At 34.1% G+C, this 25,746-nt stretch overlaps 1 protein-coding gene and 1 long non-coding RNA gene across 4 annotated transcripts in view; one reads left to right on the top strand and one right to left on the bottom strand.

Moving 5' to 3' along the window:
- The window catches only part of LOC100372232 (cytosolic carboxypeptidase 2-like), a 43,347-nt gene extending 20,917 nt beyond the window's left edge, over positions 1 to 22,430 (bottom strand). For 2 of the 3 annotated variants that reach the window (XM_085498648.1, XM_085498651.1), the window contains exons 1-21: positions 21,803 to 22,430; positions 21,210 to 21,264; positions 20,268 to 20,396; positions 19,331 to 19,392; positions 18,131 to 18,204; positions 15,874 to 15,956; positions 15,555 to 15,637; positions 14,509 to 14,642; positions 14,266 to 14,398; positions 14,029 to 14,150; positions 13,796 to 13,916; positions 13,100 to 13,237; positions 9,259 to 9,369; positions 6,667 to 6,836; positions 5,935 to 6,094; positions 4,699 to 4,800; positions 4,268 to 4,387; positions 2,374 to 2,510; positions 2,182 to 2,248; positions 1,271 to 1,402; positions 1,025 to 1,156 (exon numbers count right to left, since the gene is read on the bottom strand). In XM_085498648.1, coding sequence (XP_085354774.1) covers positions 1,025 to 1,156; positions 1,271 to 1,402; positions 2,182 to 2,248; positions 2,374 to 2,510; positions 4,268 to 4,387; positions 4,699 to 4,800; positions 5,935 to 6,094; positions 6,667 to 6,836; positions 9,259 to 9,369; positions 13,100 to 13,237; positions 13,796 to 13,916; positions 14,029 to 14,150; positions 14,266 to 14,398; positions 14,509 to 14,642; positions 15,555 to 15,637; positions 15,874 to 15,956; positions 18,131 to 18,204; positions 19,331 to 19,392; positions 20,268 to 20,396; positions 21,210 to 21,264; positions 21,803 to 21,859 — 2,322 coding nt within the window. In that variant the 5' untranslated portion in view covers positions 21,860 to 22,430. Of the gene's footprint in view, positions 1 to 1,024; positions 1,157 to 1,270; positions 1,403 to 2,181; positions 2,249 to 2,373; positions 2,511 to 4,267; positions 4,388 to 4,698; positions 4,801 to 5,934; positions 6,095 to 6,666; positions 6,837 to 9,258; positions 9,370 to 13,099; positions 13,238 to 13,795; positions 13,917 to 14,028; positions 14,151 to 14,265; positions 14,399 to 14,508; positions 14,643 to 15,554; positions 15,638 to 15,873; positions 15,957 to 18,130; positions 18,205 to 19,330; positions 19,393 to 20,267; positions 20,413 to 21,209; positions 21,265 to 21,802 lie in introns of all 3 variants that reach the window. The other variant, XM_085498650.1, reaches the window with a different exon arrangement.
- An 829-nt stretch (positions 22,431 to 23,259) lies between these two features.
- Positions 23,260 to 24,260, top strand: LOC146750344 (uncharacterized). The gene is made up of 2 exons (XR_014929391.1): positions 23,260 to 23,589; positions 24,083 to 24,260. It is a non-coding gene; the product is annotated as an uncharacterized LOC146750344 (long non-coding RNA).
- The last annotated feature ends 1,486 nt before the right edge of the window (positions 24,261 to 25,746 follow it).

The following is a 25,746-nucleotide window of genomic DNA, read 5'->3' as shown; positions in this document are numbered from 1 at the left end:
GATCTGATTCTGTTTCAAAATCTTCTGGTTCCGATTCAAAAAATGGCTTCGGTTCCAGATCAGGTTCTAGATCAGGTTCCAGTGCCGTATCTGGCTCTGGTTCAGGATCAGGTTTATGTTCTGCATTAAGTAGGGAATCTGAGGAACAGTTGTACTGTAGAAAAACAGGCACCATTAGTAATGTAAGTAGTGATGTAAGTCAATCAAAGTTGGTAAGTGTACATTCAAAAAACTTTTTTTTTTTTTTGCAGGAAAAAAAGAAAGTACCGTAACATGACACACTACTATACATGTATTATAATAACAATAACCAGCATACTGTAATTTAGTTTATATGAGTAATGTATACGTTCCAGCTACCCACACAATATACTGTCAACAATATTTCAAATTATGACATTATTTTACAATGCAATAAATAATCAGGTTCAGCCAATAAGTGCAGTGCAGATTTCACCCAAGAATTCAACAAACACAATCCCCAAGATATGAAACAGAATAAATGTGCACTTAAATAAAACAATTATATCATAATTAATAACTATATATTATTTTAACACTTGAGTCTTTGTTCTTAAGATTAGTGTTGTACCTCATTGAACACTTGAAAAGGCTGGCCTTCATTCTCCAGGATGGGGGATAGTTCGCTAAGGGGCAAATCAGGATAGGACTGCTAAAAGAAGTAATTAACATATATAAATTGTAGACACAGATTTTGGTATCAAATCAATGATATATTGAGTTAAACTGTTAAGACAAACATGTAACAGCAGTCTATTAAAATTCATATCATCTGAATTATGCAAATGAGACACACCAATGTATTCCTTAAATGGGTCAGGCTCAGATAAAAACAAAAGTAACTCAATTTATACTGCATGAGGGCATACCATCATCAGATTTTTTTAAGAGCATAATAATGTTGACTGTGACTGATCCGCAATTCTTCCATCAGTAAAGTAGTTCTATTCTGTAAAAATTTAAAAAAAACAGGAGTGATATTTTTTAAATTACAAAAACTAACCTTTTTGATTCCTTTATCGTTTAATGCTGAATGGGAACTGCTAGCATCATGACGTGCATAATTCAATCTTCCCGCTGAGTGGGAATCTTTACTGGTGACGTGCTGATAGCGAATCACTTTAGGTGTATTAGTCTACAAAACAAGAATAAAACAATCTTTTTTCACATGGTCATACATAGAATGCAAAAAAAACCACAAGTTTTCACACACTGAAATTTACAAACACACATCAAATGTGAATTTTACCCTATCTTCCTTTTTAGTCAATCCCTCTTTCTCAGCTGAAGGCGATTCTCTTTTCTCACTAGAATATTTATCTGATGCATTGCGCTTCTTATCACGTTCTTTTCTTGTCTTTAATTTCTTCTTCTTCTGCAGCTGAAAATAGATCAATACCTTTATTTATAATGATCTGGGTGTACTTGTATTAATGATACAGTATTGGTATATATATTTACCCAGGGTCCTCTCTATTTTCAAGAGTTAACATGTTTGTACTTCAAACTGTTTCATTTTTTATAATATCAGAATAACTAAGCCTTGTGAGTGAAATTTTAGTGAAAACCAGCAGATTTTGAATTGGATGAATGACATTGTGTCAACTTCATTATTACATATACAAGTGTAGCTGAATCCGATTAATTATTTTGATTTTCAAAAGCTACTTTCCCACATGTCTAAAAAACGCCAGTGTTAACACTGTTTTTCGTTGTGCAAATATTAGATAATCTGCTGAATTGTCTGCTCACGTTCTCACATAGTAAAAACACCGGTGTTTTATGCCCTCGAGAAATCATATCACGGAAAGGTCAATAAACAAATGGAAAGGTAAGTCGACAAAATGGCCTCCTCTCTGGTAAATCCATTTGCTTTGTTCCTGTTTTTCCGTGTGTTTTTACACTCGAGAAGAAAACAACAACAAGCGATTTATCGAGATTTCGAAGAGCAAGAAATCGCCAACTTAATGATGCTGTTGACTGTTTACTTTAGGTAGTTGACTCAACGGTTGTACATGTTTTTTGAGTTTCTACAATGTCTTGTAATGAGTGTTTAATACGTAGCCTAAATGAACATGTCATAAACTCCAGATGAACCAAATCATACTTATACATCATCTGATTCGAAGCTAAATAAAACTGACAGCAAAGTACACTCACCTTGGGAGCAATAGCCAATAAGTGCACAGGCAAACCATCATCCACAGAACTATCCGATCCACTTGTACTACAAACAAAATATTAAATGACAAATCAAACATGTGACAACAATTATAACTATACTTACACCATATAAATGAACACATGACGTTACTTACACCATATAAATGAACACATGACATATAACTTTACCTTGATTCCACAGCAGATGTGTAGTCTTCATCTAAATCCACAATACCATCGTCTGGTATTGGTGATCCTACAGCCCGTAGATGTGCCAATATCTCCTGTCGTACTCTCTCCTCCAAGTGACAAAGAATTTGAGCACACTATGAAGTAGTCAAATACAACCACAATTAGTAATAAGTATGGAAGAGCAAAATACATGCACATGCACGCATTAACAATATTAAATCTGGTGCTACTGCCAAAGTGAATAATATCAAATTTTGCTTGTCAGAAAATAAAATATGAAAAAACATTTAATGATGTTCAGTAAGGCAAAAAAGCTAAGATTGAACTAACTATAAATTTATCTTTGTACAGTAGGAACAACTGTAAAGCAGTAAGCAATATTTTCTATGGACTGGATATGGCTTTTCCAGCCCAAGGTCGTACGGTGGAAGTGCCAAGCTTGTGAAGGTGCGTTAGCCGTATGACTGAAGACAACAAAAGTTTTACGCAGTCCATAAAGTTTTTATCATATACCTTATCAGATCTACAGTCAGCTGGCGCACACGTGATAATAAAATAAATGCGATATTTAATATATAGGGGCCGCCATCTGGAATGCGGCATAAAAGTAAATAAGAAACAAGTTGTGAAACACGTTTTTCAGATTCAGGACAAAATGCCAATCTTTCACAGAAATACGACCCGTTGGGGTAATATTAAGCCAAGAGATAACAAAATTCAACCGAATTCATAATTTTTGTGTGGAAAAATCCCTTAAATACGAACACCTAATTACACAAAGAACAGAGAACACTTTCCCGGGGTATTTGAAATCAAAATTAGCTGCTGAGCTGGAATGACAATTTTGTTATCGGTTGGCTTAATATTATCCCAACTTGTCTCTTAGTTAGTTTTATGCCGCATTCAAGATGGCGGCCCCCATATAGTAAATATCACATTTATTTTATTATCACGTGTGCACCAGCTGACTGTGATCAGACCAATTAAAAAAATGTCATTCTACTGGTTCTCAGTTATTAATCTTATTTCTACCATTTATTTAAACGTTCGCATTGCGGATTGATATTTCTGTGCCTGACGTCACAACATCAACATGATACGTGAACGTTCTAACATTCATTGGTGCTTGCAACTCTTTCAAAATAGATTGGCTCGCTAGAATCCTGACCAGAGTGCATAATACCTAGAATGTGGTAATATTTTAGCCCTAAATATCATTCTGTGTTTGGAGGTTAGATGTGCTAGTGTGATCAATATTTTATAAAGGCTTGTCCCACAATATAATAGCAAAAATCTGAACTGTCAAGATCAATACAGACTAGTTACAAATGTCGTCACTGGTAACCAATGTGTGCGACGCTCTAAAATTGAAAAGGAATATGTTTGTCCAAATATGGTCAAACAGGGCCGGGCGTGATATTAAAATTTATTGCATGGCTCTTTGATGGGCTTCTCATAGCATAACGAGGTGGAGCAATACAAGGTATATGATAATACTGTACAAGCCACTAAATACAAATATCTAGAATAATAAGGTGCACACCAGCAAAAACAAGTAAAAATCATACAAGACACAATACATGCTTACATAGAAATCAACGCAGTGAGTAAGGTGTAATAATTACCATACAAGTAAGGGTCATTAAGCAATAGTTAATAGAAAAAGACAACATGTTAAAAAATTAAAACCAGACGTGACTGTGTGTATATAACACATTTTGAACAAAATACTGAGGATAGAAAGTCACCACAGCAGTTTGTCAACTGGTCAACACAAGCCTGCTAGTGAAATAAGTACAGTGAAAGATAATTATATGGAATTATTATTGAATACTGACATTTATTCACAGTAATTTCAGGTATAAACTGAATGAAACTGACAACATCTTACCTTTGAGTTATCGGGATCACAGTAATCAAGTAACGAATCACAGAAGTGATACCCTAACGACTCATAGTCCTTAGTACTGAAATGATGCTGCTTACCCAGTGATGTACCACAGAATGTAGCCTGCAAAGACAACACATTTTTACAGAATATATGTTATTGCTTACAGGGCTTAGTCTAGTGTTATGTGAAAACAATTACATGCATGAGTACATTTAAGAACTTAATGGGTTAGCATCTTTATGACCAAATTCAGAATAAAAACATATATTGGCGTCAGTAGCCACATCAGAATCCAACCAAATCATGACTTGTGTATCATCTATGCCATACAGCATTATATAAATGATTAAAATCATTTCAAACTTGACAACAAATTTTGCTTGATTTTAAATTTTGGACAGTATAAATAAGTTCAGTATAGATCAACTTACTTCCATTGTAAAGCTATTCATAATTCCCATCTGCCACATGACAACACGACCAGTACCGTCTTTGCTCTTCTGAACTTTAAATTTACAACTCTCAAAGCAGAACTGTAAAGACAAGAAGTAACAATGCTCAATCCAAACATTGATCATGTACTTTTAGAGGATACACCATAAGATAAAAACATAATCAGTATTTTATCATTGATTCAAAGACATTTTACTAGTATATAAGCTATGCATCATTTCAACAACTCAGTACATCCATGGAACTATAAACCCCAGGAAGAACAACCACTTTGTTTCCTTTGAACTATGATAGTTGCCGCGATGTTGAATGTTTATTTTGACTGTTTATTTCGTCGTATTAAAAAATAAGCCGATTTACGCAAATGAACGTTTATCTCCAACTATCGGTCATTTTCGGTGTCAATCGGGCGACTTCCGGAGATCACGTGATCGAGTTATTTCGGTTATAGCATAAAAAAACAATGGCGCCAAGACAAAAACACTGATAAATGAGCGACATTCAACGGTAAAAAAAAACACATTGCCCCTTCTGGCGATCGAAGGGAAACACGGAATAAGTCGGGATATGTCGACAACAAACAGCATACCAAACCCCATACTTCGCAAACTTTCGCAACCTTATTTTTTCGAGGGTTGAAAAAAACAAGAAGTAATCTAAAAACGACATTGAAAATTATGAAAACTCGCTAAAACTTCGACCCGTTGCATGATTTCCGGTACACTGAAGGTCACCCTGCAGACCGACTTGTTTGCGCATGTGTAGTGAACAAAATATTTTACTGCACAGATATGAAATTTTTTTTTCAAATTTTCCCTTTCCAGCAAAGCCGTTGATACCGGCCTATCGGCGGCAACTAACATAGAGTATGACTAATGTTGTGGAAACAAAAGCGAAAGCACTGTAAGATAAACTAAGACAAAGGTTTTTTTAATCCTCTTAGTTTCGTTGTTCTTCCTGGGGTTTATAGTTCCATGGTACATCAAACAATTACAACATGCAATATGTTAAACAAAGCTTTCATTTTCACTCATTTCCAGGAACCCAAACATGGTTAACACAATGTACTCAAAGAATGTGAATCAGGGCTTTTTCTACTGCTATAAAATACACGTTAAATTTGTGTTGTCTGCCAAGCGTGTATGTTCTGATAAAACTAAGAAATCCACATGAGCTATAGTGATATATTTCACCATGACATGGACAGTGTTTACCTTTGTTGGAGCATTCTTATTCAATATATAAGGAAAGATCCTTTCTCTAAATCTCTTGGCTAGATCATGTCTATTTTCACATCCATAAATAAATACATTCTGTTTTCTACTGTGTCCATGTAAATCACAATAAACCACTACTTCTCTCTCCTCCATCAGCCTAGCAAATAAACAGAGTTGTGTGCCTTTAGAGGTTTACATACATCATTTTACTCCATTCATTATACGATAGGCAGCATACAACACTATGGTTACTATGAGTTAATATTAACTTCACACATGACTGGGAACAATACAAATATGGATGAGGTGCAGGATATTTGATGTTCCATATTAAGTTACAAGAACAAAGTACTGGATTATGGATACCCAATGATGCTGGTATTTAGAGTGTATGACTGCACGGTTAGGGTCAAACTGATTTAAGACAAACACAAGGAAGTAAATGTTTATATTTGAAGCAGAATTTTCATTTGCACTATCAGCACTGTCAGCTGTTGATCTGTAAAAATTGATGACCTCATCAGTGTAACTTGCTCAGTGACCTCACCAAGTGTTACTGTTAATGTTATCATCTCTGTATTCATACATATTAGCAAAATTAGTCTTTATCTTTGAAAAATAGCAAAGGTGCAATCAGTGCAAAATCTGCTTAGATGGCAAGAACACCAAATTCTTCATAAACCAGTGCAGTAGAAATAAACTGTACACATATCAGCATTCCATACTTACTTCTTAATAAGTACTTTACAATGGCAAACTGACGGAAAAGAGTCTTTAAGTACTGATTTATAATTCCTATTAAGATCTCGGCCAGCTAATGAGCACCTATAGTTGCCAACGATAACACCGTCCGGATTCAGCATGGGTATCACTTTAAATACAAACGTATCTCGCAATAACTGTAATAAAATGCAGTAATGAGAACATTACGATCAAAGCATTTCTGTGTTATAAATAGGTGACATGTAAGCTGCTCAGTGCATTGATATTGTTTTGATGTGTAGTTGTTTACAATGAAGACTACCGGTACGTACTAAGTATTTGAGAAATTTTACTAAATTCTAGATGACGACCAACCAAACGCAGTTGCTAATTTTAACAACATTATATTGACATGTGGTCAAAATAAGCAATGAAGCACTTCTGTGACCGAACATGGAAGGTACTAACGGAAGGAGCCACGACGCCTATCAAGTGGCCACTTAGGCCACTTAAGCGGGACTATTATTTGCATACTTGTTTTCATCTTCTAATTGTGACTAAATGACTACAAATAGACCCAGGAAAGTATATATTTTTAGAATCGCCAGACTTCAAGCTTTTCACAAGTGCATTTTGCATGCCATTATCTGCATTCTACGACGCGTTACTCAATCAAAAGTGAATAATTACTTTTTCTGTAAAAAAAAAATTACGCATTTATGCTGGCGATAAGAAGTATTTTTTTCACTTTTCCTAGTTGTTCAATAGTCTGGTAAATTGAATGTGTCTGGGTAGTTTTATTCAAGCAACGCGTTTTAAAAAATAGTGTCTTGAATTTCAATTACTGTTTTAGTCGCATTGCCCCCAACTCAAACCACAACTCGTTGGTAAATAATCGATGAAATAGTTTGTCTGGACACATTCAAGTTCCTCTCATTGTCACCTTAAAGCTGTGAAAATTTGGTGTTAATCCGACGACAATAAGTATACGTTATTTTTTGTTAAAGACCTTGTATTTTGAAAAACATAAACTCCTAGAAAACGTCCATGAAGTAACAGCAAAGATTTTCAAGCTTGTTTATCAGCACAATCAATTTGTTTTCCCATCAAGGTCTGTTTTACCATGTGTAGGGACATCCAAATGTGTAAGGCTATTGGAAACCAAAAAAATAAAGGAATGGGATAGCTATAATTGGATAAATTCGGCATATGAAAACACCAAAATCAATGATTTTTTTCAGTGGCTGTGTGACCTTGTGTCTGACACATTCATATGCAAATGACTAATCTGTGAAACAAACAGGGGCGGAGACAAACCACTCAAATGTTTGGAAACACTCATTGTGTGTCAGATAGCTACTGATAACACATCCTAACATTGCTTTGTCTTGAGTTTATCTTTGAAACTTATAGGCACACAGATTAAACCTTTGTTGTTGATTTTGGAAAACACTACTGAGGCTGCCTTGCTTCCCTTCAGAAAATCTACATTTTAACCAACTTACATGACATTCTATGTTATATTGACTTTATCATATGAAAGTTTATGGTGCATTTCATCAATTAATAAATAAATGTGAAAATCGTAATTTTCAACACAAATAATAGTCTCGCTACCTTAACTGGCTTATTTCTTTTTGTTTCAACCCAAATTAATCGTGATAAGGACATTGTCTAGCTCATCTTTGATGTTGATGATAGTTTGCGATTGTTTACACAAGTAACGAGTTAGCGGAGTATGATACAACCCCGCCATTTTTTTAATGTGACTATAAAATATATGCGCATTATGAAACTACGGTCATCACACATGTGCAATGGGTTTGTTTAGGTGTAAAAGGTCAAAATACGTATTTCACAACCGGAAATTCAACATGAACGTTTGACTTCACAAATTTCCCATGTTTTAATTATTAGCAACTGTAACTAGAACAAGATTTTGAGTGCCTACAACAACAATTCCTAAGGACTCCTAAGAAATATTATCACAGAGAAAGTGTCGAGGCATGCTCGTCTTTCGATACTATCTTTTCTGTTTTCTGTTGATCGCCAATGTCCGGTGGTAAAAAATTTCGGCAGTTTCTGGCGCCAAACCCACGCACTGACAATGGTACCATTGAATAATGCAATCGTCACAAGCAATCATTGATTAACTCCCATTACCATTACAAATACAAAATTCACGATATTTCATCAGTTCTTCTTCAATCAATGTTATATCTGACAATTTTCCATTAAAGTTCGCCATTTTCAATGTTGTACATGCGAGGTACGACTATCGCTTCCGAACATGCTCCGAATATTACCGAATGCTCGAGATTAGCATAACCCATTGTACGAAGGTGCTAAAAGCTAACAAGAACAATGTTTGTGAACAAACATTGACAAACGATCATGGGGTAAAGCTAAAACAATAGCGTTGTGGCTCCTTCCGTTAGTACCTTCCATGGACCGAAGCACTTCATAACTAGAAGGCATTATTAATAGGAATGGTGTATAGTTTATTGACTTTGGTGGAATAAACTTTTACTGCGATGCACTGAAATATTAACATACTTATTCATTGTTGCAATGTACATACTAACATAGCTCTATGAAATCGACTACAATGTACATTACCTTAGCATCAGCTGAGTCCCCAGTAAGATAATCTAGAAATCCCTTCATCATCCAACTAGCAGGTGTCTCTCCAGGATGTACCCTAGCTGTGAGGATCACAGCACGTTTACTCTGAAAATAACAAATATCAGACAGTTTTCACTGTAGAAGCATAGGTACCAGAGATATAAAGTGACAAACAGATTGTACATGTGATCATTGGAGGTTTCAGAATGTGCATGCACTGTTAACATGTGCACAGTCAGCAATATTGGCTTAGAACACATATGTAGAGAACAAAGTTATAATATCAACATTACAGACCTTGTCAATTACGGAAAATCTAAGACTAAAATCACACAATTTTTCAATGGTTATGTGATAAAGATGTATTTTTCAGTTTCAGACTTTCAACAACTGATTTTGTCAGTTTTCTGATAACCCGTGATTAACAGAAAACCTAGAAACTACAAATTTCCTGCAATCAGCGAGGTTTAAAAAGCTAGTTTCACAACTGCCTTCTTTATACATCCTGAGCCACTTCGGCAGCCCAACATTTGATTTTCACTACTCAATTGCCCCTCAGCAAAATTATTTAAAACATAAAAACAGAGAATAAAAGGGGTTAGGGGTACTACACATACTTGTATTCTCTAGCAAATCAAATGTCAGCTAACAATAATTTTGAATTTCCACCCCTGTCAGTAAAAATCTGAGTAAAATAGTTTTTGTAATAATGAATTTATGGTTCACCATGTACTAGAATACAATAAAAGAGAATGATAATCAAAGAAAGCTTAGAAAGAACTCCCATGTGCTGAGAGTATTGGAGACACATTAAATATAATTCGAAATTACTTAGCTGAAAACTAATTATGCAAATCAGAAAATTAATATGACCAGATTTGAGTGTAAAACTAATGAGGTCTGCGCAATGTAACAGAAAATCTATGTCTCCAAGTTTAATTGAAATGTGATTAGAACCAAAAAATTATGAATTATTATGCTTATTAGGGAATTAATATGAACAGATTTTTACCCCAAACTAATTAGGTTTGTACATTGTCCTAGAGCATCTTTGTACTAAGTTTCATTGAAATGGAATAATTAGTACCGTGAAAACTTGCCGGGGTTCGGTGTTTTATTTACCTCCAAATTTTCGACTCCACTAAGAATTGCCGACTCATTCTTATTCGAAAATTGCGACCAGTTTTAGTTTTCCCCCAAACGAAAAAAAAACCGATGTGAGCGTTCAAACGGGACCTTCCTCGAAGGCATGAATCCGGGTTTCTGATTGACTGAGAGATTTTTATTTTATTGGTAACGAAAATATATTCTAAATAAACGAAGTTTCAAATAAAAACGAACACAAAAATCTCGGCATGCTGTGTTTCTGAATTGTTGATTATTACTGTACTCAGTAGTGATTATAATAATGTACACAAAATAAATTTGTTGAATGGTTATGAAATACAAATAAAAGTCAACTTAGTTTCATCGTAAGCGAATGATTCCGGTCTCGTATAAACGTTTGATGCTGTAGGATATCCGCCATGTTCTCTTAGGTCAAATAGGTCAAATCGCTAATTAACCAATCAAAAAGCTGGATGATGCCAACGTGTTCAAATTACCATAGCTTATTTAAATATGTTAATGTTATTGAACGCAATGCGGAAGAGATTGGTGTTGTAGTACGATATTTTGGCTTGGATTTTGATGCGAAAACGGCATGATTTTTTTTAAATAAAAAAATTAGTTGTTTTTAAAAAATAAACTGGTCATCTGAAGAATAATATAACATTGTTCACAGTGATAACAGCTCATTCTCGAAAGGAAGCTTACCCGCTCACGCTAGTCACGATAAAAATCATACACGTGTACTCTTGAATAGACAGACGTCAATGACTACGGTAAAACTTACTCTATTTTAGCCGGCAGGATTGATTGAAATGTCCAAAAAATGACGCCAAAATACACCTTAAAAGTCCCATTTTATTTTCTTAAATCCCATTTTATTTTTTAATCCAAGGGTGAATTTACGGCAGAATTTGGTCCCTCAAATAAGGGACACGTGAGCTTTGATTCTAACCGGATACATTGCACTGGGTCGGGGAGATAGTTTGCTAAACTTCCATGTATCTTTTGTCCAATGGGTACCTGTACTTCGAACATTCGCAAGTTTTCCTAGGTAGTGCGAGACAGCTTTGTCTTTTGACCTATTAGTTTTGTGCTGACCTCTTCTCCGCGTCTTGATGTTTTGTTTTGCTTGTCATAATACTCACTGATTGATGACTTTGTTTAGATTTTGAGTTACAACTCGGCCACGACCTTTGCTTTTACCGTGAAACATGAGGAAGTTTACGTCAATTGACGGACATTGCATTTTTTAAAAACTAATGAAGCACACTGTCTATCATCCCCATTTTTTCATTTGCTGATTTCTATTCTGAAAAATTCGTCCGTCCGAAAATGCACCTTAATTTTGACTCTAAAAACACGTCACATTTCTAACACCAATTATTTAAAACCGGTCGAAATTTTGGAGTTTTTACGGTGCTTTAGATATCAGTGTGAAAGCTTAAAATTTGTTAATTATGCAAATTAGGTAATTAATATGTACAGATTTTAACCCACAATTATTCAGGTCTGTCTATTGTCCTACAGCATCCATGTACATTCATTGATATGTGATGTATAGTACCTGAGATATCAGTGTGAAAGTTGGTTAATTATGCAAATTAGGTGATTAATATGCACAAATATTTACCGGAAACTAATTGGGTCTGCATAATTCTAGATTCATTGAAATGTGATGATTAGTACTTTAGATATCAGTAGAAAAGCTGAAAATTAATTATGCAAATTAGGTAATTAATATGCACAATTATTTACCCTAAAACTAATCAGGTCTCTGCATAGTCCTAAAGGATCTATGTACCAAGTTTCATTGAAATGCGATGATTAGTACTTGAGATACCCGTGGAAAAGCTGAAAATTAACTAATTATGCAAATTAGGTGATTAATATGCACAAATATTTATCGAAAACAATCAATCTCTGCATAGTCCTTGAGTATGTAAGTACCAAGTTTCATTGAAATGTAATGCTAACTACTTATATCAAATGCTGAAAATTAATTAATTATGCAAATTAGGTAATTAATATGTACTGATATTACCATAAAAACTATCAGGTCTGTGCAGTGTCGTATGACATCTATGTACCAAGTTTCATTGAAATGTGATGATTAGTACTTGAGATATCAGTGGAAAAACCGAAAATTGACTAATCATTATGCAAATTAGGTAATTAGTATCCACGGATTATTACCAAAAACTAATCAAAACCTAGCATTAGTTCAGAGCATCTATGTACCAAGTTTCATCAAAATCCAATGAGTGGTTGTTTAAATATCAGTGGAACAGTCATGGAACCACTAAAAAATAGCTAATTATCATGCAAATTAGGTAATTAATATGCACGGATTTTTACCAAAAATTAATCAAATCTGCGCATATGTTCAGAGCATCTATGTACCAAGTTTCATCAAAATCCAATGAGTGGTTCTTTAGATATCAGTGGAACAGTCATAGAACAGCTAAAAAATAGCTAATTATCATGCAAATTAGGTAATTAACGAGCATGGATTTTTACCAAAACCTAATCAAATCTGCGCATTGGCCCAGAGCATCTATGCACCAAGTTTCATCAAAAACCGATGTATGGTTCTTGAGATAGCAGTGGAACAGTCGGACACACACACATACACACATACACACATACACACATACAGACACACTAACTGCAAAGACTCCCATTTTGTGCTTCGCACATGGGAGTCAAAAACAGTAGTTTTGTATACCTTAGCATGCTGTGGGTTGATTGATGGTGATGTGATAGTTAATACGTAGACTAAATTACCAGCTAATGTACGACATAATACACGCTGTTTACAAAACCGATTTCGTACAGGGTCATTCTGTAAATTTAGTAAGTATCTCTGAAACAAAAACAAAAGATATGATTGAATAAAAAATAGTGCAGAGAATTGAATGAATGTAATTTAGAGTATCCGTGAAATTTTCAATACAAATATTAGGACTGTGCAGATAATGTTGCTAGATTGTCAAGATACTACTTCTATATTAAAACCTTGCCACTAGAGGGCACTATTAATGTATAATGCTGACAATAAAACAGAGTTTCACAACTGTCACAGATTCTGGAAGCACCCCTTAAGCCTTCACTTGCTAATACTTGATGGTATAATGGAGTTACAAAGTAAACTAAACACACAAACAGTGAGCATGCATGGACAATAAAAACTAGTAAACCTGTAAAAATGCCACTTAAATACACTTATTTCACAGAATATGAAAAGTCTGGTTTCTAATTCTGACTACTATTACCACTTCAGATTATCATTGTACAACAATAAATGTAGCTTTGCTAAGATCTTACACTTCTCCTCAAACAATGATAGCCTTTGTACAAAGTTATATGTTCACCCATTCCTTGTGAAAGGGTTTAAAGATAACAATGTAGCTGAACTTCTTACCTGTAAATCTGAATAAGAATATGGGTAACAATGAGCAAAGTAATAAATGTCATTGTTCCGTTGAAACGTGGCAGTCCATGTTAACGAATAATATGATTTGTCTCCTTTCACATTGGTACGCCTGCAAAAAAACAATTTGGCGATTGTTGATTAATTTCAAGAATAAAACACAAAGAATTTGTGCACAGAATATTATTTTTTCTCGATATAAACAAACAAATAAAAACACCAACCTAACGTTATTCTTATAATACTTGATATCCTCGCCCCATCGCTTCCATCCGACTTTATTGTGAGCAGCGTTATACTCTGAATATAGTAAAGGTCTCATCCCTTGGTTGTATAGACTACCAGGCTACAGGTATATAACATTGTATATAGTAAATCATCATTATACAGACACTCTTTAGAAAATTGATGAAAATATTATTTTGGTAATATTTAATAATTGAATTAGCACTGTACATTACCTTCATAAGATTAACAATAGTAAATCTATAGCGAACACCAGTCCTTGTATTTTGAAAACGAAAGTAATACCACTGGGTATGCTTCTTTGTATACAGATCGTAATGAAGGTATAGTTCATACTCGTATTCTGATCTACAAATCAACAACAAAGTAATTGATTTGATTAATAAATAAACAAAAAATTCAGTTTTATTTAAAAGTAGTAAATCCAAGAAAATGCTAATTTTAGGGATAATACATACACTTGCACAGCTTTGTATAAATTGCCGCCTTCAAATCTGGATTCAAATATGAGTGTTGTATCATCTGGACCAGTCAGTTTAACTGCTCGATTCACACAGCCATTACGGTTTCCACCAACACGTGACCTTATGAACTGAAAACCAGACAATAATTATGGTTGTTAACCCATTAGGAGTCACATTCATACTTTTCAAACCTGTAAATCATAAATTGATTTGTAAACAATAGACACTCACAGAGTTAGTAATCTCAAAATGAAATATGTAGAAAAATCTGGGCAGGATATCTACTTCTAATTTTTCATTTTTTTTTAGCAAAAACAACGATCTCTGGTAGTGATGTTTCACATAAGGTGAGATTGCAACACTAATACAACAAACGTACAGTGCAGTAATTTATATGCCATCTATCCTAAAGTAGATCTGTATCTTAAGATAGACATCTGTAGAACAATTAACTATATTCAAGTAGTAACAACATAATAACAATATTCTGTATACAATGTCAAATCATCTAAAGCACTCACAAAAATGGCAGGTATGTCTATGGTCATAATTCAATGATTAAGAAAACAATAAATATGATTTTTGGTTTATGTGTGATTTTATTAGAGATGCATTATTAATATGGTACAAAGAAAAAAAAACAGCAAACCCTCAAAATCATTTTAAAATACTGTTTTCAAATTCTTGTTATTAGAAACTTAATTAGTAACCATAGTAACTGTTATTGTCAGAAAAAGAGCAATTTCCTGTAGATTGATATGCAGTCATACAATATTCAACATTTCTATTATAAATGAATACCATTATTGGCATACACTAGTGATTCATTTTAAGTTGTTGTTTTTTTAACCCTACATTATATCAGAGAATCAGAGGTTCTTTCCAATTTAAATAACTGTACACCATAGTCATTCCAGTATTTGTATTGTCTTCTTATTCTATTGTTACAAACATCTTTAGTGCAACTTTGTTTATTTGACTCTCCTACTATAGAGGTCATTTAATTCTGACTACTCTATTGTTATAATAACAATACCTACATAAGCATCCTTTGGTGCTGGGTTATAATAAACCACCCTTCCTTCTCCTTCAGGTAATGGCATTGGTGTTTTTTCTAAACCCGCTAGAAAGAAAAAAAGACATGTATTTTGTTAAACTTTAGTTTTATTTAAGAATGTTGTTTATTCTTGCAACTATCTTTCATTATTTAAAGGAAATTCTAAAAAAAAAAGGACTTTTTCTGAATAGTTTCCAAATTAAAGTAAGCATTGTTTAATTATTTATGTGTTAAAAACAAACATGACTTCTATAAATAGTGTTTGTAGTATAGATGTGTTGTGTGTCTGTATGTACACTTACTTAGTTCATAGAATGGCTCCGGTTCAGATGGTACATACTCTATGTGTGATACTCTGTTTGGTAATACTTCAATAGAAGATGGCCTATAAAGATAACAGCAAGAAAACTGTGTTATTGAATTCTGTCTTTCTAATCTTTACTGTGCAATACTGTAATCATTCAATTTTTACTATTAGAAATTTTCATGATTTGAGCATTTTATGACATTTGTAGGGACAAAAGTAGATGATACTCATAGAACTCCATGACAGAGAAATTGTCACTGCCACAAAATTTCACAATTTTTACCAACTTATGAAGTTCACAAAAATTGAAAGAAATTACAGTATAATAATAATAATTAATTAATCTTAGGAATGAATACTTGGATGAACAAAAAGTGTTTATTTTTCTTGAATTACTGAGAGATCCAAATAATTGTCCGCTCTCTGGTTGACATCAAACCCATTGCAGAAAATTTCATTAAACATTATGTTTTGTGAGTTTATTTATTAACTACACATCAAAATGGCGAGGTCAATATAGCATAGAATGTCATGCAAGTTTTTTTTCCTGAAAAAAGATCAAACCATCTTGACAAGTGAAATTTATGTGTATAATTGTGCATAATTACTGTGTAACTGTGATTTGTATTCAGTTATTAACTAATAGACAATGAGTAATCTCTTTCTCAATTTGTTTGCTGTAGTGATTAGTTATTAGCATTCCAATATGCTCTCTACCACAGCCATGTTCACTCTGCTGAAACATAAGGTATATGACTGAAACCAGCATATTTTGGTTTTATAGTCGCTGATTTGATCAAATTATATTTTACCTATGTCTGTACACATGCCTCTACCAATGCAATAATATTAGGTTTCCCGATGCAACAAAAGCTGTTTTGTAGACAAAAAAGCTCTTTTTGAAAATTTTTGGCATGACAAATTGTTAAAAAGCTGAAAAATATGCCGGAAACATAATTATCTTTTCCTATTTCTATCTATAGAATAGAGCTTTACTTGCAACATTTTTTATTAATGGGTAACCAGTCTGTATCCTCAGGATTAAGAATTATTAACAGGTTGTCATGTGGTATAACTGTTTAGTTCACCAAACTCTACAGCAAATCCACAAATGGTTTGCCTTAATCTTCTTAGTTTAATTTAAACTCACTGATCCAGATAAAAATTCCACCTGTCTAATGCCTGAACAAAATTCTCATGGCTTGTTAACTTACGACAATTGGTTTTGGTGTTGTGCTAGCAATTCAATAACACCTCTCAATATAGAGTCAAGATGGAATTGTCCGATAACCCAATAACTTGACAATGAATGTGCCCTGTATTTTCATACCTGACATTGACATACCAGCAAAGTCTAAATTTAAGATAATGAATCACAGGAACATGTCTTACAAATAGGCTAGTTTTGATTGACCCTGTTGAAACTACCGACTGAACATGCATTAGTGCTGATTTCAATTTGGAAACGGGAGAGGGTATTTCATTTTTACAACCCTTGACTGTTGAACCATTTTCCAAGGCTGTTTTTATCTCCTAAGAGAAGTCCTGCAATGTACATGTGAAACTACTAAGTTAAGTAAAACCTCTACACATATATGAAAATTCGTATTGACCGATTTGCATATAAAATGGCTGGTATTGCATACAGCCTAGCAACTATACATAAAGTAAATAAAACTAGTGTACTGTAATGAGACTACACCAAAATCAAGGTCACGGCCACTGCCATTTTTATTTTCTATTTTATTTATTGTATTAAGCGACAATAGCTGTGATTTTTAATATTACTTTGTTCAAATATAACTACATGAAGATGACAAAATCTTGTTAAAATATTGTTTTAAACACAATTGTATGGTTGTATGGGCAAAGTGACATAACACAAGAAAAATGTCATGTGCAGTGCTATGTGAAAACTAAGGGTCAAGTAGACACCATTTTGTTGAAATCGGCCATGCAAAGGGAACTGTAGGAAATTGTGATGCACGATGCACGCTATTAGGGGAAATGATACATAAAATTATAATTTAGAGGCCATCAGAAATAGACTTAGCCGCTCAAGATGGCAACATTTCGCCCATGGGCCCCGGTAAATTGTTGTCTTGTACTGTAATTCTCAAGGTTCGCTTGACAAAACTGGATTTCAATATATGGCGACCACTGAAGACCCAAACACAATCCCGCTGCCATCTTTTTTCCACTTGCAAGTGTACCTAAACCTGATCATCACTATTTCAAAAAGACCATCTTACCATCTTGCAGCATGCTGGGCTCCTTGTTCCTTGGTAAGAGCATACAGGTTTCTAGGTTCTCGCAGTTTAGGCACCTATAATCAAATAATAATAATTAGAATAAAAAGAAAATGAATAAAATTAATATGTGCAATTCTCATCATACTTCATTGGTTACCGCTAGGTCTAATTTAAGTATCAATATTTCAGTGTATTGGTAATACTAAAATACTTCAGCAGTCATGATTTCAAAGTATTTTATAATAGCATATCAGCTCTTTAACAAAACAAAAGAACTGAACAAATTCCATTTTTTTACTTATCATTAATCTGATTAATTGTGAACAGATTGATAATTAATAAATGCATCTATTAATTAAGATGAGCTCTGGATGAAAGGTTACAAAATGCGCAATCAATGCATTTCATACACTTCAATAAATTGCCTGGTAATTCAAAACGTTTTTGTCTGCATAGTTATTTAATTAATTGGCTACAAAATACTAGATATAAAGAAGTATACAATTATTCAGATATATTATTTTTCCAACTGTTATTACACCATTTGAACACCCAAACAGTGCAGTATTTTGTTCATTTTTATGTATTTCCTCTCATTTCTTTTTTAATTTTGATCAAAATGGATACAATTTCTTCGTGGGAACAAGTCTTGATGAGAATTATTGAAAAAAGAAACATGTAGGTTAATTTTGTGAAAGGTGACCCAAGTTTACCTCTGCACTCAAAAGGTCAGTGCTAGACAGTACAGTCTTGAACAATCCTAACAAAACACCATACACAGTATATCCATCTTATATGCACAGTATAACATGTGTGTAGCTAATTTTAGCAACAGGTGACTATGCAAGAATTGCTACGTGCATATATCTGACACTGTTATAAAGGCAACAATGAATTTTTTATGCTTAAAGTTGAATAGGTTGTCACGGTGACATGAGCCAGGACATGTCAATTTTTACAGAATCTAGAGTTCAAAAAAAAAAAACTCAAGCAGGCATGCACACACAGACACACACAAACAGAGAACAATTTTTTTATCAAATGTGCCTTTCTGTCAAAACCTTCACCGTGAGTATTGTTACCCACTGTTAACAAAAGGTGCGTGGCATGAATGAAGAAACATGTTACAACAATTGCTTGTATTTATAGAAGGCAATTGTGTCTACAAATGGAAGCAGTGTGTATACAAGAGAAACTCACCATTTTACCCTGGTGGTAACTGAAAACAAGCTGAGTTGTTCTTTCATCTTGAAACCGGTTGTCTGATTGAGGTGGAAAGCGATTGGAAAGAAGAAAACACATTATTATTATCAATAACCACACTGTACTCAACATAACCACACTTACAATCCTTTGTCTGCACCAAAAACAATAAAATTCATCCACCCATCCATAAAAAGCCATATCATAACACTTTTCTTTTCTCCCTGTCAGTCAATACGATCATCATACTACCTTCATGCATATTTTACATTGACATAACCAATCAATACAATATAAAATGCTTCAATTTTATGAGTGACAAATTTCACAATCATAAAATATACTGAAATAGCAAACATTTCTGGTGGTGATAATTTAAGTATATATTCAATCACAATATTTTCACAAATTCAGTCACATCTCACTTTTAGAAGTAACTTGTAAATAAATATAGCATATCATACTTAAATAAATAACAAAAAAATTCAAAAGAATATAGTTGTACCTACACTCTGTTAAGAGTTGGAATCCATTCAACTCAGTCATTTGTTAGAGTCACGTAGAGTAGAGACAAGTATTACACTTATGGTATCTTGGACTACTGTACACAACTGATAGTGATATTTAATACTGACTGCGCAATAAGAATGCCTCCCAAAATCACTGATATTAAAGATCCTGACTGTTACAACTTTTTTATTAGGCAAATGACCAGTAGTTATTATCTCGAGACAGTTGATGAAAATTATACTCCCACAATAGAATGCTAGCTTGAAAACACAATAGATACATTCAAGAAGTGTAGTCAAGGAAATCTCTCGTTTTATTGAGGCGTTTTATCTAGATGGACAGAAGCATCATACAAGACAAAGACTAGAACACATGAAACAGGATATGCTGTCATCACGTATTTGACATCAATGCCAGGACTTACCCGCATTTTCGTCTTTCAGTGCTTGGTTCTCGTATTCAGTTTCTGATTCATTGTCACTGACATCATAGCCGTGAGTGCGTTCCCAGTCTTCAAAGACAGTTATATTGGTACGATAACCTTCATTACGACCTGTAACAACAATGCCCTATAGTTCTATCTAAATAAAAGTATTCATGATTGCGGCGATACATACAGTGCAGTGCCAGTTTGAAAATAATAGTGAATAAGATCATATTAATGTTTATAATGCTTCCTGTAAATATATGTCAGAATTCTAAATTATTACTGACTGACGGATAATAAAACAAGCAACCTAACAGTCGAGATAGCTCCATTGATTCAGCAGAGCAATCTTGCAATAATAAGTGCATGCATATAAAGTCTGTGTAATTGTTAATAAAAGCAGTGGAGTTGACTTCATGAAAATGTGTGCTTGAAATTTCCAAATTAAAACAGACTGACAATTGGATAATAAACAAGCAGCCTATCGGCTGAGATAGCTCCGCTGTTAGCAATGCAAATTTCAATTAAAGAACAGAAGATATCATTAGAAAATGAACAATATGTATAGCATCAAAGCAATGGGACTCGCTGTTTTCAACAAGAATTCAAAAATATCACCTTGAAATCTAATATAAGTCCCACCCATTCTTTTTGAACTATTGAGACCCAAATAATCACAATTTCTCATTTGCGTAGATGCTCTAATTGAAACCGCATCCCCTCTGTTGCATTGTACCATTTCAATAGAAACCATGGCTTCTAATACAGATTTTACAGTAGTCATTGTTTAACATTGTGAATAGAAAACAAATCAAAAACAGTTATGCTCAGAGTTGAGTTATAGCAATAAGTTTTGAATTCTTATTATTCGCTATCTACATCTGTATTGGCGGCTCAAGATGATTCCATTGTAGAATTGATGTAATATGTGTTACATACCTGTGTAGTATCCATAATGTCTGAGATGGTTGCGCATAAAACTTTCATATGGGTTCTGAAAGAGAGAAATGTTAGAAATGTTTGTCAAGTTTTTTTTCTGCCTTCATATAACATACTCTGAAGCTGTACTTGGAGTTGATAGTTTAACGAAACAATTCAAAAGTGTTAGCAAATGGATTACAATCAAATGAGGGAGATTGTGTAGATGTAGATTGTAATTCATGCATATTCATGACATCAAGTACACCCCCCATAAAACCCCCAACTATAAATACTGAGATATGTATTGATAATATTGCATTATGTAAGTTTCCCAGTACTTTCTATATATGGACTGATGTTACTACCAAAACCATGGTAACGAACTAACAAATTCTAGACACATGTATATAGCCTATGACACCGAAAATGACCAGGACCTAACAATTACATGGCTATGACACCGAAAATCATTAGGCCTTAACTGGTGATCAATTTAGACAATTGTGTGCATAGTTACCTGGGTGTTTATTGTTTCGTGTTAGCAATTATTTAGATTTTAAATAATAGCCTGGATTTTAACTGTAAATGACGTATTTTTCATTTCCACTTACCATATCATACTCTGTTTCTTGGTCTTTACTGCATGGATTGCCAGGCATTTTCGTCATTTACAGTAAAGTATAGAAAGACATCGCGGCGGTTATGAACAATCATTAACCCATCAACACCTGAAACGCGGGTCAACTGTTGCGGCAATTTCCTTTTGACACCAGGTATTTATGGTGGTAAACTGTTAGTGGTAAACAATGACGATTGAGAGGAATGTCTTCAAGTTTGATGCGACTACAATATTGTTTTCCGTCAATCCGCGCAAGGAGCATATAAAATGTGAATATATCTACATTATGTATATGTGAGCATGGAAAACGAATGAGAGTACAAGAGATGTCAAAAGACTTCGACGATGTGGACCCGGTACTGCACTATGTACGGTAGACCCAGAATCGATTACACGGCAAGTTGAGCTCGAGCTCCGCTGACCTTGCAGCACTGGTAATAACTGCTTATTCCCTTTGAAGATCACAGAAATATGTTGACGTGTACGTTATCGACGTAACATCATGGCGACTAACGGGCTATAGACGTGATGTAGAAAACAATAGTTTCCGCAAACTTTCACGAAACGCTTGGTGTCAGATTGAGAATAAGTCCAGTTTGCTTTGAATGTCCGCCATCTTGAATTTCAATCAGCAACTTGGAAACCGAACATAACAACCGACAGGTGGTCGACTGAGGGCGCTTTAACTAACTTCTGCAATATGGATAGAAAGCTCGCGAATGTAATACTACATGTAATTGCTAGTAGTCGGTGTTACGATGGTGATTACGTATTACATGTAATAATATGTAAAGTTTGGCATGAAAAATGTTGGTGAACAAAATTTACAAGTCAGCAAAATGTTGATACCGAGTCTAATAGAAAAGTCGTTAGACTGGCCAGGCCCGTAGCCAGCACTTTTGAATAGGGGGTTCGAAAACAAAAATTATATATTTGATGTGAAATGTGTGAATTTTATAATATTCAAAAAGTGCTTTTGAGCTCTGTTATTGTATTATCAGTTTTAAATTCAATTGTGTTACGTTGGTAAGATATTTCACATAACATCTTTAAACTATTTTACCATTTTAGAGAAGGGGTCCAGAGCCATTCCCCACCTACAGACAAACACATCCACACCATTGATCCACTACCGCAAATGTTGTACACAAAAAAGACAAGACTGTACTTATCTTAGCATTATTGTCTAAGTATTTTAAGGTAGAAAGCTACTTACGAGTTTTTTCGCTCTTCGCGAATGTTAGCGCACATAAAAGTGACACGATTTCATGTCGAAATCTGTCTACAATTATTCATTTTAGTATTAGTCAATGTTGTATCATGTAATTTTATTTCTGTACAGGGCCTCAGCCTATCGTACAAAATGTAATGGGTAGAAAAGTGCGTAGCACGTTTTAAACACAATACAACATCCATGTAAACATATGGTACAATCTGATTAAAATCTGATGTAGTGTACGGGCTTTAATTATTTTGGCTATAAACTTATTTTAATTTTATGTTTTATTACTTTTGTTATTAATGCCTTTTTATTTTATTATTTTACTTTGATTTTGATTTTGTGATTTTTTTAAAATTCCGCCCTACATACATCTGAGCCGATGCCTATGTAACGAGATTTCAACGAGACCCACTGTCGACGATTTTAGTCAACGAATCACAGACCTTCTTCTATAGCGCACATGATGACGTCACTGGGCAGAGTCAGGTGGCAAACACACTCAAACATAAAATGGCGGATTATACCGACGTTAGGACCGAGAAGAACATGGCTTTTCGGTAAGTTTATCATTGTCAAATGCAACGAAAGTCATTTTTTTATGTTTATATTGTGGCTCGAATGGTTCGAGTTTAGATCGTTACTTTGCGTAGTTATTCTGGGAGTGACGATTTTGTTTCCACCGGTTCGACCGAACACCGGTGTCTTTTTCCAGTCGCTTGCCCTGGAGACGGGTGATGTTTTGTTGACGATCGGGTCAAAACCGTCTACGGTATTGAAGCCGTAGCTGTAAATATTCATCAAAATGTATCAACATTTTGTACATTATACAATAACTCTTTATCAAAGTAATTGAGCTGATTTGGACTGGAATAAAATATTTTTTATTTGGAACACATCGCAATTGATCAGGAAATATTTTATTGCTCCAATTTTCTGCGTCGATGCCGTGGGCCGGTGACCGTTATACAATTTAAAATTTGCATTGTTTACTATAGCTGTTTACAGTGTTCTAATCATTACGATTTACTTATTTTTTTGCTTCCATTCTAGATAATTATGCTCAGTGTTTGATGTAAAATTGAAGCGATGACTGAATAAACGAACCTTGGCTGGCGAAGATGTATCAGGAAGTGTACACATTTGTTGGAAGTGAACAAAATATTCAATGTAATGACAAAAATTGGAAAATGCTGTGGAATTTCTTTTGTAAATAAAAATATACTAGCAATTTTCTATTAATGGTTTATTCAAGTGGGCAAAATATAATGTACAGAAAGATTGCCCGTAGAGTATCGCTACACTGAAAAGTAAGCAACCGACAGCCTCTATAAAAGGGGGCCTGTGATTGGCTGTTACTTACGCGAGATTTGAACGGGACTTACGTAGGCGTCGGATCAGATGTATGTAGGGCGGAATTAAAAAAAATCAAAATCAAAGTAAAATAAAAAGGCATTAATAACAAAAGTAATAAAAAATAAAATTAAAATAAGTTTATAGCCAAAATAATTAAAGCCCGTACACTACATCAGATTTTAATCAGATTGCATATGGTACTAAGTTAATCTGAATTCATATTCATCTCGTCGCTTGAAAACTTTTAAAAGATATAGAGCTATTTGATATATGGTGTGGCAGTTTGTGTAGCGACGAAGTAAGCCCAGACTGTCAGTATTTGCATAATTGCATAGGGTTATTGACAAAAGATCAGCCCTTAGATCATTATAAAATGGACATATAAAAACAAAATGAATTTCATTTTCTACCATGCTAAATTCGAACGTATCACTGCAAAAACTAGAAAAAATATTGATCTAACTGTATTTTTGTGTGTCTGCCTAATCCAATATTATGTTTATGGCCAAAACAGCGTAAACTCGTCAGTATATATTTTAGTCTATAATTGCTTGCCAATAAATCTCCCAGGTTATAATACTACTTTGATTTTTCCAAAAGTACATAGCCTGGATGATTGTGAAATTGAGGCATTCCACTATTTTTTATTCTTTGAGTAAATATCCCTAAGAAATTTGCAGTATCTCCAACTTGTTTTTCAAACCAGACAATGCCGAAACCATATTTAAACAGGAGATTTGTATGTGGGTTTCCCAAGCAAGTCTGCCGGTCTTGTCTAATCGTTTAAGCATTTCCGAATTTACGTACCCCCATATTGCTACCATAAGAAATAGTTGGCACAATGATTGCATCAAACAAATTAAATGCACTAACCAATGGCTTACTACCAAGTTTCTTACAGTATGTAAATATATTTGGTTCACTGTAAATCTGTTTTTAGAGGGCGGTAAAATAATATGCATACAGTGGCAGTTTAGCAGCGGTCTCAATAGACTTCAATGACTACAACTCCTTTTATGAACCCACTAAAAATATAGTAAATTCTCTGAGACATAAAAAAACGTGTAAAAAATATGTTTGCAATTTATGATTCATCGCAGCAACACTGTGGGGTAAATTGTTGGCTGCAAGAAGCTCTTCAACCTATACAACTCGTGATGATAAATCTTCGTCATTTTTTTAATGATATGTTCAACCCGTAGCTGTACACTATTGTCCAATAACAGAGGCTACACGTACTAATACAATAAGTTAACTACATTTGGCTGATACACAAAACAGTATATATGCCATCATTAACTTGAAGAATACAAAACTATTAAATGAACCAAACTAGGTAAGTACAGTGTCGTGTTGTCGTG

Source organism: Saccoglossus kowalevskii, chromosome 1 (assembly GCF_978046115.1).
Source record: "Saccoglossus kowalevskii chromosome 1, keSacKowa6.1, whole genome shotgun sequence".
NCBI classification, from domain to species: domain Eukaryota; kingdom Metazoa; phylum Hemichordata; class Enteropneusta; family Harrimaniidae; genus Saccoglossus; species Saccoglossus kowalevskii.
The sequence above is the reverse complement of the archived record's forward strand: the minus strand, read 5'-3'. Positions and strand labels throughout refer to the sequence as shown.